The 13,205-nt window shown below is 45.5% G+C and overlaps 1 protein-coding gene across 1 annotated transcript in view; it reads right to left on the reverse strand.

The window, feature by feature from the left end:
- The window catches only part of KIF5C (kinesin family member 5C), an 80,963-nt gene extending 72,253 nt beyond the window's left edge, over positions 1-8,710 (reverse strand). Inside the window, 1 exon segment of the mRNA XM_044303440.1 lies at positions 8,585-8,710. Within this exon segment, the coding sequence (XP_044159375.1) occupies positions 8,585-8,710 (126 nt within the window).
- Positions 8,711-13,205: the final 4,495 nt, after the last annotated feature.

Below are 13,205 nucleotides of genomic sequence, written 5' to 3' on the forward strand. Positions count from 1 at the left end.
TTTTCACGCAACGCAGGCCCCATAGAAGTGAATGGGGTTGCGTGAAAATCGCAAGCATCCGCAAGCAAGTGCGGATGCGGTGCGATTTTCACGCAAGGTTGCTAGGAGACGATCAGGATGGAGACCCGATCATTATTATTTTCCCTTATAACATGGTTATAAGGGAAAATAATAGCATTCTGAATACAGGATGCATGGTACTGTACAATAGCTGCTGGAGGGGTTAAAAAAAAAATTAAACTCACCTTAATCCACTTGATCGCACAGCCCGGCTTCTCTTCTGTCTTCTGTCATCACATGGTCCGTCACATGATCTTTTACCATGGTGATGGATCATGTGATGACCGGAGTGACGTCACCACAGGTCCTTTTCCTGCACACGGCAAAAATGAAGACAGAAGAGAAGCAGGGCTGCGCGATCAAGTAGATTAAGGTGAGTTTAATTATTATTATTATTTTTTAACCCCTCCAGCGCTATTGTACTATGCATTCTGTATTCAGAATGCTATTATTTTCCCTTATAACCATGTTATAAGGGAAAATAATACAATCTACAGAACACCGATCCCAAGCCCGAACTTCTGTGAAGAAGTTCGGGTTTGGGTACCAAACATGCCGATTTTTCTCACGCACGTGCAAAACGCATTACAATGTTTTGCACTCGCGCATGTTCCCGCAACGCACCCGCACCGTTTCCCGCAACGCCTGTCTGAAACAGGCCTTAAAGGGCATCTGTCAGCAGTTTTGTACCTATGAAATTGGCAGACCTATTGCATCTGCGCTTGGCAGCTGAAGGTATCTATGTTGGTCCCATGTTCATATGTGTCCGCATTGTTGAGAAAAATGAGGTTTTAATATATGCAAATGAGCCTCTAGGAGCAACGGGGGTGTTACTATTACACCTAGAGACTCGGCTCTCACTGCAACACAAGTCTCTTTACTGTCCTTAATAATAATAATATTTATTTATATAGCGCCAACATATTTTGCAGTGCTTTACAATGAAGGAGTTTATGTACAAATAGAGTCAGAAATAACATTGCAACGAAAGTGTCAACAATTAAAACAAAAGGAATGAGGGCCCTGCTCACAAGAGCTTACAATCTATGTCCTTCTAGTTTAGGTAAAATGTATGGAGTACATCTGGAGTCCAGCTCACAGAGGCTTCTATAGACTGAAAACATACAGTCAGGTCCATAAATATTGGGACATCTACACATTTGTAAATTTTTGGGCTCTATACACCACAACAATGGATTTAAAATGAAACAAACAAGATGCGCTTTACCTGCAGACTGTCAGCTTTACCTGCAGACTGTGGGCTTTACCTGCAGACTGTCAGCTTTACCTGCAGACTGTCAGCTTTACCTGCAGACTGTCAGCTTTACCTGCAGACTGTCAGCTTTACCTGCAGACTGTGGGCTTTTTACATCCAAATCAGGGAACGGTGCAGGAATTACAACAGTTTGCATATGGGCCTCCCACTTGTTAAGGAACCAAAAGTAATGGGACAATTGGCTTCTCAGGGGTTCCATGGCCGGTGTGTGTTATTCCCTCATTATCCCAATTACAATGAGCAGATAAAAGGTCCAGAGGTCATTTCCAGTCTGCTATTTGCATTTGGAATCTGTTCCTGTCAACTCTCAAGATGAGATCCAAAGAGCGGTCACTATCAGTGAAGCCATCATTAGGCTGAAAAAACACAACAAACCCAGCAGAGAAATAGCAAAAACATTAGGCGCGGCCAAAACAACTGTTTGGAACATTCTTAAAAAGAAGGAACGCACCGGTGAGCTCAGCAACACCAAAAGACCCGGGAGACCACGGAAAACAACTGTGGTGGATGAGCGAAGAATTATTTCCCTGGTGAAGAAAACACTCTTCACAACAGTTGGCCAGATCAAGAACACTCTCCAGGAGGTAGGTGTATGTGTGTCAAAGTCATCAAGAGAAGACTTCACCAGAGTGAATACAGAGGGTTCACCACAAGATGGAAACCATTGGTGAGCCTCAAAAACAGGAAGGCCAGATTAGAGTTTGCCAAACGACATCTAAAAAAGCCTTCACAGTTCTGCAACAACATCCTATGGACGGATGAGACCAAGATCAACTTGTACCAGAGTGATGGGAAGAGAAGAGTATAGAGAAGGAAAGGAGCTGCTCATGGTCCTAAGCATACCACCTCATCAGTGAAGCATGGTGGTGGTAGTGTCATGGCGTGGGCATGTATGGCTGCCAATGGAGCTGGTTCTCTTGTATTTATTGATGATGTGACTGCTGACAAAAGCAGCAGGATGAATTCTGAAGGGTTTCGGGCAATATTATCTGCTCATATTCAGCCAAATGCTTCAGAACTCATTGGACGGCGCTTCACAGTGCAGATGGACAATGACCCAAAGCATACTGCAAAAGCAACCAAAGAGTTTTTTAAGAGAAAGAAGTGGAATGTTATGCAATGGCCGAGTCAATCCCCGGACCTGAATCCGATTGAGCATTTCACTTACTGAAGACAAGACTGAAGGGAAAATGCCCCAAAAACAAGCAGGAACTGAAGACAGTGGCAGTAGAGGCCGGGCAGAGCATCACCAGGGATGAAACCCAGCGTCTGGTGATGTCTATGCGTTCCAGACTTCAGGCTGTAATTGACTGCAAAGGATTTGCAACCAAATATTAAAAAGTGAAAGTTTGATTTATGATTAGTATTCTGTCCCATTACTTTTGGTCCCTTAACAAGTGGGAGGCACAGATGCAACTGCTGTAATTCCTGCACCGTTCACCTGATGTGGATGTAAATACCCTCAAATTAAAGCTGACAGTCTGCAGGTAAAGCTGACAGTCTGCAGGTAAAGCACATATTGTTAGTTTCAATTCAAATCCATTGTGGTGGTGTATAGAGCCAGAAATGTTAGAATTGTGTCGATGTCCCAATATTTATGGACCTGGCTGTATGTATGGGTTGCTCCAGGCTGCACATACAGTTTAAACCAATAGTTTACATACACTATATAAAAAGAGTATTAAAAATAACACCAGGCACGTAAATATGGAATCAGATGAGATATCTATTTATTGGAGATTATACTCCCTAAAATGACAGTGTATAAAATAAATCAAATAGCAAATATCATTACATATATACAATAGCAGCAAATAAATAAATAAATCGCATTAATAGCAACAATGGATACAGCATAAGAGACCGCAATCAATTGATAAACATCAGAAGGTCCAAATATGAAAAACCGCAATTCATATATTAGTGGATATCACCCTTTCCAATGATTGCATTCAGCTTCAATAGGGTAATCAGTCCCGTATGTTGCTCCTAATAATCACAGGAACTCAGGAAATCAGACAGGCACAGTGCGGTGGTGTATCAAGGTGGCGTCCCACCTATTAACGCAACTGTATCAATTTTACCTAAGTCCAGCCGGTGTCCTCTTATCCTTACAGGGACTTGAAATGTTTGCAATGAACCAGACGCCAACTGAATGTCCGCTCATGTGACTTGTTTGAGCTTCGTGTGATCGGAGCTTTTGGGCGAAGGTTCCTCCAGTAATCGCCGGTCTCTAACACGGCCGTTAAGCTTTAAAATCCAGGGAAACAACTACTGTCCCAGCATGCCGGTGCAAGGTATGAACCATACGCATTTCGTTTTTTTTTTAAATAACCCCTTCCTCAGTGGTACAACTGGTACAACAATTTAATAGGTGGGGCGCCACCTTGATACACCACCGCACTGTGTCTGTCTGATTTCCTGAGTTCCTGCGATTATTAGGAGCAACATACGGGACTGATTACCCTATTGAAGCTGAATGCAATCATTGGAAAGGGTGATATCCACTAATATATGAATTGTGGTTTTTCATATTTGGACCTTCTGTTTATCAATTGATTGCGGTCTCTTATGCTGTATCCATTGTTGCTATTAATACGATTTATTTATTTGCTGCTATTGTATATATGTAATGATATTTGCTATTTTATACACTGCCATTTAAGGGAGTATAATCTCCAATAAATAGATATCTCATCTGATTCCATATTTGAGTGCCTGGTCTTATTTTTAATACTTTGTTTCCTGTGACTGGGTGGGTCACAAAGACCAAGAGCGCCTGATCCTAATTACTCAGCTGTAGTGATCCACAGACACTTTGTTTTGACTATATAAAAAGACACATATGCATGTTTTTCTCAATATCTGACATGAAATCTGAATAAACTTTTCCTGTTTTTGGTCAATTAGGATTACCATAATTATTTTTATTTGCCAAATGCCAGAATAATGAGAGAGAGAATGTTTTAAGGCATTTTTATTACTTTCTGCAAAGTCAAAAGTTTACATACATTTCATTAATATTTGGTACCATTGCACTTAAACAATATGACTTGGGTCAAACGTTTTGGATATCCTTCCACAAGCTTCTCACAATAGTTGGTCGGAATTTAGCCCATTCCTTCTGACTGGTGTAACTAAGCCATGTTTATTGCTCGCACCTGCCTTTTCAGCTTTGCCCATAAATTTTCAATAGGATTGAGATCAGGGCTTTGTGATGGCCGCTCCAGAACATTGACTTTGTTATCCTAAGCCACTTTGTAACCAGTTTGGCAGTATGCTTCGGGTCATTGACCATTTGGAAGACCTATCCCGCCCAAGCTTTACCTTCCTGGCTGATGTCTTGAGATGTTGCTTCAGTATTTCCACCTAATCTTCTTTCCTCATGATGCCATCTATTTTGTGAGGTGCACCAGTCCCTCCTGCAACAAAACATGACGCTGCCACTCAGTGTTTCACAGTTGGGGAGGTGTTCTTAGGCTTCCAAGCTTCTCCCTTTTTCCGCCAAACGTAACGATGGTCATTATGGCCAAAAAGTTCCATTTTAGTTTCGTCAGACCACAGGACATGTCTCCAAAAAGGTAGGTCTTTGTTCCTGTGGGCATTTGTAAATATTAATCTGCCTTTTTTATGTTTCTTTTGGAGTAATGGCTTCTTCCGGGCAGAGTGGACTTTCAGCCTATGTTGATACAGTCCTCGTTTCACTGTGGATATAGACACAATCTTACCAGCTTCCTCCATCATCTTCACAAGGCCTTTTGCTTTTGTTCTTGGGTTGATATGCACATGTCGGACCAAAGCACGTTCATCTCTGTAATCTTAGTGTACGTAAAGTTTTGACATTGCAGAAAGTAATAAACATGCCTTAAACCATTCTCTCTCTCTCTCATTATTCTGGCATTTGGCAAATAATAATAATTATGGTAATCTATTTGACCAAAAACAGGAAAGGTTTGTTCTGATTTCATGTCAGATATTGAGAAAAACATGAATATGCGTCTTCTTATATAGTGTATGTAAACTTCTGGTTTTAACTGTATCTATATAAACTCTGTCCCTATTGGAATAAAGATCTTGAAAATTGTGAGGAATTGAGACAAAGTGAATTAGAAAGTTGGAACTTGTCAGTAAGGCTCGTGCAAACGACCGTTGGATGTTTTGCCGGTTTGCAAATTGCGGATCCACAAAACACAGATACCGGCGGCTAGTGTGCATTCCTCATTTTGCAGTAAGGGATGGCTGCCCCTAATAGAACAGTCCTATCCTGATCTGTAATCCGGACAACAATAGGACATGTTCTATTTTTTGGGGGAACAGCCATGCAGACATACGGACGCGGAATGCAGACGGAGTCATTTCCGTTTCTGATAGTGGCCCCATTGAAGTGAACGGAAAAGACACAAAAAAAAAATAAAAAGTTTGTGGGCATGATCCCTAATAGTGGTCTGCAATGCACAGGCAGTGAGCACTCCTGGTGCAGATGCGGACGCATTGACTTGAATGGGTCTGCGATCCGCAAAATACAACAAAACATGGGACATGTCTCATCTTTTGTGGTATGAAGGCATGGACCAGAAATCCCACGGAAGCACTTTGTAGGTTGTGTGAATGGGGCTTAAGAAACATAGAAACATGGAAGATTTGAGACATTATTCCAGATGTGGTCTCGCTAGCGCTCTATACAGCGCGATCACAATCTCTTCCTTCCTACTGGTTATACCCCTAGCTGTACAGCCAAGCATACTACCTGCTTTCCCTGCTGCCTGTCCACGCTGTGCACAGATACTTCCATGACATAGGAAAGGATTGCGACGATCTCTACACATCATGTTATAGGTTATTTGCATTATTGGTATTTGTGGCCTAAATAATCAGGAAAACCAGGAAGGAGCCAACATCCTGGTAGCAATGCATCTATCAGCTGGTCCTCCGCAGGAGCTGCACTGAGCATGCCCACAGCTCTATGACTTCATCCTGAGGCTGCAGCAGAAACAGCCAGAATGTCCCCGGCTGCCAGGGAATAATCTGATGAGGAGGAGCAGCTCAGCACACAATGGCTGACAGTCTGACCCCTGACGCATGCACCCAGGATGATGATGGAGACAGGGCAGATGACAGGATGCACAATGCAAAATAAATTATATCATTCCCAGCAAAGGTCATGGTGTCCTAATATCAATGATGATGCATGTGGCCCCAGAGCTGCAATCACAAGGTGTGCATCCCCAGATTCTGGTTTTATCAGGCGGCAGGCGATCTATCTGGCCTTCTCATTGTAATGAATGAACGACCAGTCAGCAGGTCAGGCCCCAGATTTCTGGTGATGTCCAAACAATGCTCCCTGCCCCATTTACACAGCAGCACCCCTGAGATCTGTCCATGCCCTCCCCCATCCACAGGTTATTTCCCCCTACCCCCACTGTCATCTGCTGAAGAAGCCAGAGAATCCCCCACCCCAGTATAATCAATACAAGAAATGGGAAAAAACAGCCCCCTCCTCTGATATAACCTGCACCCCCAGCCCGACAACATAAAGCACAGGGTGCATTGTTATCACAGACATTCATACAGAAGGTATATACACAGCTTCATATACAGGGGCCTAAAACCCCTTCCCCTTATATAACAGGACACCGTGCAGGTTATATAATCGCCCTATGCAGATGTATCTGTACTCAGTCCTTATATAAACCAATGAAGCCTATATCCCTCTCCATAGTCCATCATTTTCATGTATCTACTAATGACTCTTTGCATATGGCAGAATGTTACCTATGTATCTGATGATTGTGCCTGGACCCTGCACAGCACAGGCCATGATGCGTATACAAAGGGGCCATTTATTATTCTAATGCACCTTTGTCCTCTTTTGTCTGCAAAATTCTGTGACATTTACCACTTACACCATACTTAGCCACTTTTCAAGGTAGTCTACGTTTTAGGAGATGTTTCGTGTTTTGGCGCATTTACTATTTGTGACATTTTCAAAAGTCGCTGAAAAGTCAATTCTCCACCACGGCCAGCCCCCTGGTGTACTTTCACAGACATAGGTCTACACCACATTGCACGTGGGCCAAATATATTATTACTGTGCGCCATTAAATACATTTGGCGCAACTTAGCAATGCAAAGACAGACTTAAAACTGACACCAAAAAACACCGCAAATTATAAATTCCCCCCAAAGTATCCATCCCTATATATACAGGTGCATTAGGACTGCAGCTCCGATGACACGTATCCTACAGCCTACTGGGCCCTTATATATATTTAGGTGAACCTGATGACTACACCTCCCAACAATAGATAGATATAGATGATAGATAGATGGATGGATAGATTGATAGATAGATAGATAGATAGATAGATAGATAGATAGAGATGATAGATAGATAGATAGATAGATAGATAGATAGATAGATAGATAGATAGATAGATAGATAGATAGATAGAGATGATAGATAGATAGAGATGATAGATAGATAGATAGATAGATAGATAGAGATGATAGATAGATAGATAGATAGATAGGAGATAGATAGATAGATATAGATGATAGATAGATAGGAGATAGATAGATAGATAGATAGATAATGGATAAATAGATAGATAGATAGATAGATAGATAGATACCATCCCTTTATAGACAATTGCATTAGGTCTGCACCTTCCTTATACATACAGCCCATGTATACTGTGAAGCTGCCTGCCTCCGATACCCTGCTGTGTATATACATTGTATTCCTCCCTCTATATATGGAGCATACGGGCTGCCCCCCTCCCTCACACAGCACAGGCCCTGGTGCACATGGCTGCTGTATATTGTCTGTTGATAATAGTGATATCTATATATTTATCTAGATATGTCTCCATCAATCTATGTCTGTCTGAGGATGTAATCTGCAGGTCCCTGATGCACATGCTATCTGCTGTATATTGTGTATAGGTGATTTATACAGCACAGACCCTAGATTATATATACACACACACATCCATCATTATATAGCCCCCTTCCTGATGACTGCCCCCTCCCATAGACAGCAGCCTGCAGTCCGCACCCCTCCCTGATACAGCACCTGCCGGGGACTGCACCATCTACTACAGCCCAGGCCCTGACTCTATCCATCCTATATTCCTGTATACAGTCATATAGATATGTATCTACATTGTATCCATCCCCTTATCCACGGTGTCCCCTCCCCAGACAGGGCCCCGTGCACACAGGTGACGATGGCGGCACCGCACTCACCCCGACCACCACGGTGTCGTCTCCCTTGAAGAGGGGGATGAACTTGTCGCCCCTCTGGATCTCGGAGCTGTTCAGAGGCCGGAAGCGGCACATCACCTTGATGCTGCACTCAGCGGGATCTGCCATCTTCCCTGAGAGTCAATTACCGCATCAATATGTCCGGGCTCCGCTCAGCGCCTGCCCCTGTGTGCAGCCTCCAGCTCAGCCATCCTGCATCAGCACCAGCCGCCCGCTCCTCGTCCCCTCTGCATCAGGGCGCCGCCCACAGCGCCTCCCCTCCAACGGGATGATGGGAAGTGTAGTTCTCTGAGTCACCACCTTATGGCTGAGGCTGCCCACCAGGTAGGAGACTGCAACTCTCATCATGCCTCTCGTTCTCCTCAGAATTTAATGTATGATCATTTTAATTTTTTGTGCTTGTTAAATCCATTTCCTCAGAGGGGTTATTGGCTTTGGAACCTGGCACCCAGGGCACATGCCAAGCAGTATGCCCCTAGTTACCCAACTTTACTTGGGCACCCTCACCCTAAGTGGGATATAGGGCCACCATTACAGCACCAAATGGGGGCAACTGCTGGTAATTTATTCTAAAGAGGGGTCTATTCTTTCCACGGGCGCCCACTGCCCAATATATAAGGGCACCCATAGAGGAGCATGGCAGGGCTGTTTCATGTGGGTTGTGGCTCCATCGCCAGACATATAAAGACAATATCTCCAACACCTCATCTTACTGCACCGCAAGCCTCCGTGGTTCCATGGTGCAAGGGCGGTGCCAACATGGCATTTTTGCCTCAGCCAGGGTATTTAGATACAGGACTAGGGCAGTAAAGTGAACCTTTACCCGCTGTGAAGGAAATCCTAGAGCGGCTAGTATAGTACAGAGCTAAGCGAGTCTTTTTATGCCGCCATACAGCCTCCTACACAGGGCCCTGTCGTGTATATAACCTTAGGTGCCCACATATTTTAGAAATACCCTGCGCCATTCCAGATGCCCGTCCAAAGTACACAATAGGGTGCATGAGAAGACTGAGGAAATCCAAAGGCACTGGCAGTTTGACTGTGCGTGGACGACGTACGCCAGATTTTGGAGGGCAGATTTTACAGAATAGTTTTTCAGGTGCCATGACGCACTTGAAGAGATCCCTGAGTCCCCATTTTGGAAAGTATACCCCTCAAGGAATTTATAGCGGGGTGTAGCGACCACTTTGACCCAACAGGTATTTTAGACACCCTTGGCTGTGAAAAGGAAAAATTACATATTTCCAATAAAATGATTTTTTACATTTTCACAAGAGAAATAGAAATTCATCATTTGTTAATTCCCCCCCCTGAATACAGCAACACCCCATGTGTGGTCATAAACCGCTGTATGGGCACCTGGCAGGGCAGCAGAAGGGAAGGAGCAGCATTGGGCTTTTGTGGGGTAGATGTTGCTGGAATTGGTTTTGGGCACCGTGTAGCTTTTGAAGAGACCCTGGCGTACCTCTACAGTGGAAAGCCCCAAACAGTGACCCCATTTTGGAAACTACACCTCTTAAAGGGGTTGTCCGGGTTCAGAGCTGAACCCGGACATACCCTTATTTTCACCCCGGCAGCCCCCCTGAGCCTAGCATCGGAGCATCTCATGCTCCGATGCGCTCCAGTGCCCTGCGCTAGATCGCGCAGGGCACGGGCTCTTGTGTTTTCAATAACACACTGCCGGGCGGTAACTTCCGCGACGTCACCGGCTCTGAGGGGCGGGCTTTAGCTCTGCCCTAGCCGTTTTACTGGCTAGGGCAGAGCCAAATCCCGCCCATCAGTGCCGGTGACGTCACCGGGGTTCCTGTCAGCCCCATGGAGAGCCCGGTACGTCACCGGAACTCAGAAAAATGCCTTTGCCCTGCGCGATTTAGCGCAGGGCAAAGGAGAGCATCGGAGCATGAACTGCTCCGATGCTCATGTCAGGGGGGCTGCCTGGGTGAAAATGGAGGTATGTCCGGGTTCAGCTCTGAACCTGGACAACCCCTTTAAGGCATTTTTAAAGGGTGTAGTGAGTACTTTGACACAATAGAATTCAGAAACATTCCACTGCGAAAATGAAAAATGTGATTTCTTCTTCGCAGGGATCCTAGGAGTGACCTCATTTTGGACACTCCTCCCCTCAAGGTATTAAGGGGTAGAGTCAGCATTTTGATACCACAGGTATTTTGTAGAAATGAATGAGCATACAGAGAGAGCATACAGAGACAGCGGTCCGTCACGGACAGCAGCATCTCCTTTACGTCAAAGGCCAGAACGAGCAGGAATTTAAATGAATGAAATACAGGTTATATTGAATCTTTCCCCAGGTGCTCAGCTCCTCCTGCTCCATAGCCTTCTGCTGGCTGGTTATATTGCATCTTCACAGTGACAGGTTCCCTTTATTAACCCTATTGATAGTATGGCAAGGCATGTACTGAATTTTTCACACTATTAGGCCTCATGCACACGACCGTTGTTTTATTCCGTGTCCCTTGTGCCCTTTTTCGTGATTTTCTGCGGACCCATTGACTTTCAATGGGTCCGTTGAAAAGTCGGCCTAATGCACCGTTTGTCATCCGCGTCTGTGATCCGTGGTTCCAGTCCGTCAAAAAAATATAACCTCCCCTATTATTTTCACGGAAAATGGGTCGCGGACTCATTCAAGTCAATGGGACCGCTAAAAAACACGGAGACACACAAGATTGTCATCCGCGTCTGTTTTTTTTCCTATCATTTGCATGGCAAACCTGTATTAGATTTTTTTTTACTTTCCTTCTTGTCTGGAGATCCTCCAAAAATAAAGGAAGACACATGGAAACAAAAACGGAAACGGATAACGGAACCCCATTTTGCGGTACGGAACACAACAACGGTCGTGTGCATGAGGCCTAAGACCTAGGATTTGAAGTAGGAAAATAAGAAACAATATATTTTCCATCAGACCTCAGAGCAGACCCCCAACCTCAATCAGCCTCAGAGCAGACCCCCAACCTCAATCAGCCTCAGATCAACCCCCCCCCCCCACAACCTCCATCAGCCTCAGATCACCCCCCAACCTCCATCAGCCTCAGATCAAACCCCCCACAACCTCCATCAGCCTCAGATCACCCCCCCAACCTCCATCGGCCTCAGAGCAAACCCCCCAACCTCCATCAGCCTCAGAGCAAACCCCCCCCCCCCACAACCTCAGATCACCCCCCCCCCCCCAACCTCCATAAGCCTCAAGGCAAACCCCCCCCCCCCCCCCACAACCTCCATCAGCCTCAGATCACCCCCCCAACCTCCATCAGCCTCAGATCAAACCCCCCACAAACTCCATCAGCCTCAGATCACCCCCCAACCTCCATAAGCCTCAGATCTTCTCCCAACCGCCATCAGCCTCAGATCAAACCCCCCCCCACAACCTCCATCAGCCTCAGATCACACCTTTCAACCTCCATCAGCCTCATATCAGACCCCCCCACCCATCATTAGTCTGAGATCAGACCCTGTAGCCTACATCAGCCCCTCTAGCCCCCATCATTCAGATTAGACCCCCCCAATCTGCCTTAGATCAGATCATCCCAGCCCCCATCAGCCTCAGGTCAGACATTACAAAAAAAATTGCAAAACAAAAAAAAAAAAAACTTACCTCACTTGCTCTGGACAGCGCTGAAGATCCAGGACCCACTGCTCCCTGCATCACTTTTTCCATGTCTCTCTGCGCCCTGTGACCTGACGGCGCACACCTTCAGGTCATAGTGTGTGCCCACTTGCACTAAGTCCTGACTGTGTGAGCGGTCAGGACACAGTGCTCAGCGGGACCCAGAGGATGACCAGGGAGGGTGACTGCAGCCAGCACAGTGCTACCCTCACCTACCTGTGCCCCCCACATGCTGATGACCACTTCCATAATGAAAACAGTCATTCACATTTGGACTAAGGCTACTTTCAAACTGGCGGTAAACTTTTCCAGCAGGGGAACCGCTGTACGGTGTGGTTCTTGCCCGGCCGCCTTTCCACACATTTGCCGTGCTGCGGCCGGTACACTTATTGGGGGGGGGGGGGGGGGGGGGGGGGGTGTTGTGCATCTTATACTCTGAAAAGTATGGTAAGTGCATGTATTTCTTCGTGTGGCGCTCTTATACCTACTATAGCAGCTTTAAGGACTGCTGTATGGACCACTGGTTGTTTGCATAAGGCCTCGTGCACACAACCAGTTCAGTTTTTTGCGGTCCACAAAAAACGGAAGTCGCCCGTGTGCCTTCCGCAATTTGCAGAACGGAACGGGCGGCCCATTGTAGACATGCCTATTCTTGTCCGCAAAATGAACAAGAATAGGATATGCTGAATTTTTTTGGCGGGACCGGAAAAACAGATGCGGACAGCACACGAAGTGCTGTCTGCATATGTTGCGGCCCCATTGAAGTGAATGGGTTCGCACCTGAGCCGTAAAAACTGCGGCTCGGATGCGGACCCGAAAAACAGTCATGTGCATGGGGCCTAAGTGAGATACTTGATCATATTGCAGTCTGCAAACCATAGATCTGTACAAAATATATATATATACCTTCTGTGTGCTCTGCATTTTTCTCATATTGTATAATTTGCGGAACGGACATACGGATGGGTATAGCATCCA

This window comes from Bufo gargarizans, chromosome 8 (genome assembly GCF_014858855.1).
Source record: "Bufo gargarizans isolate SCDJY-AF-19 chromosome 8, ASM1485885v1, whole genome shotgun sequence".
In the NCBI taxonomy this organism is placed as follows: Eukaryota; Metazoa; Chordata; class Amphibia; order Anura; family Bufonidae; genus Bufo; species Bufo gargarizans.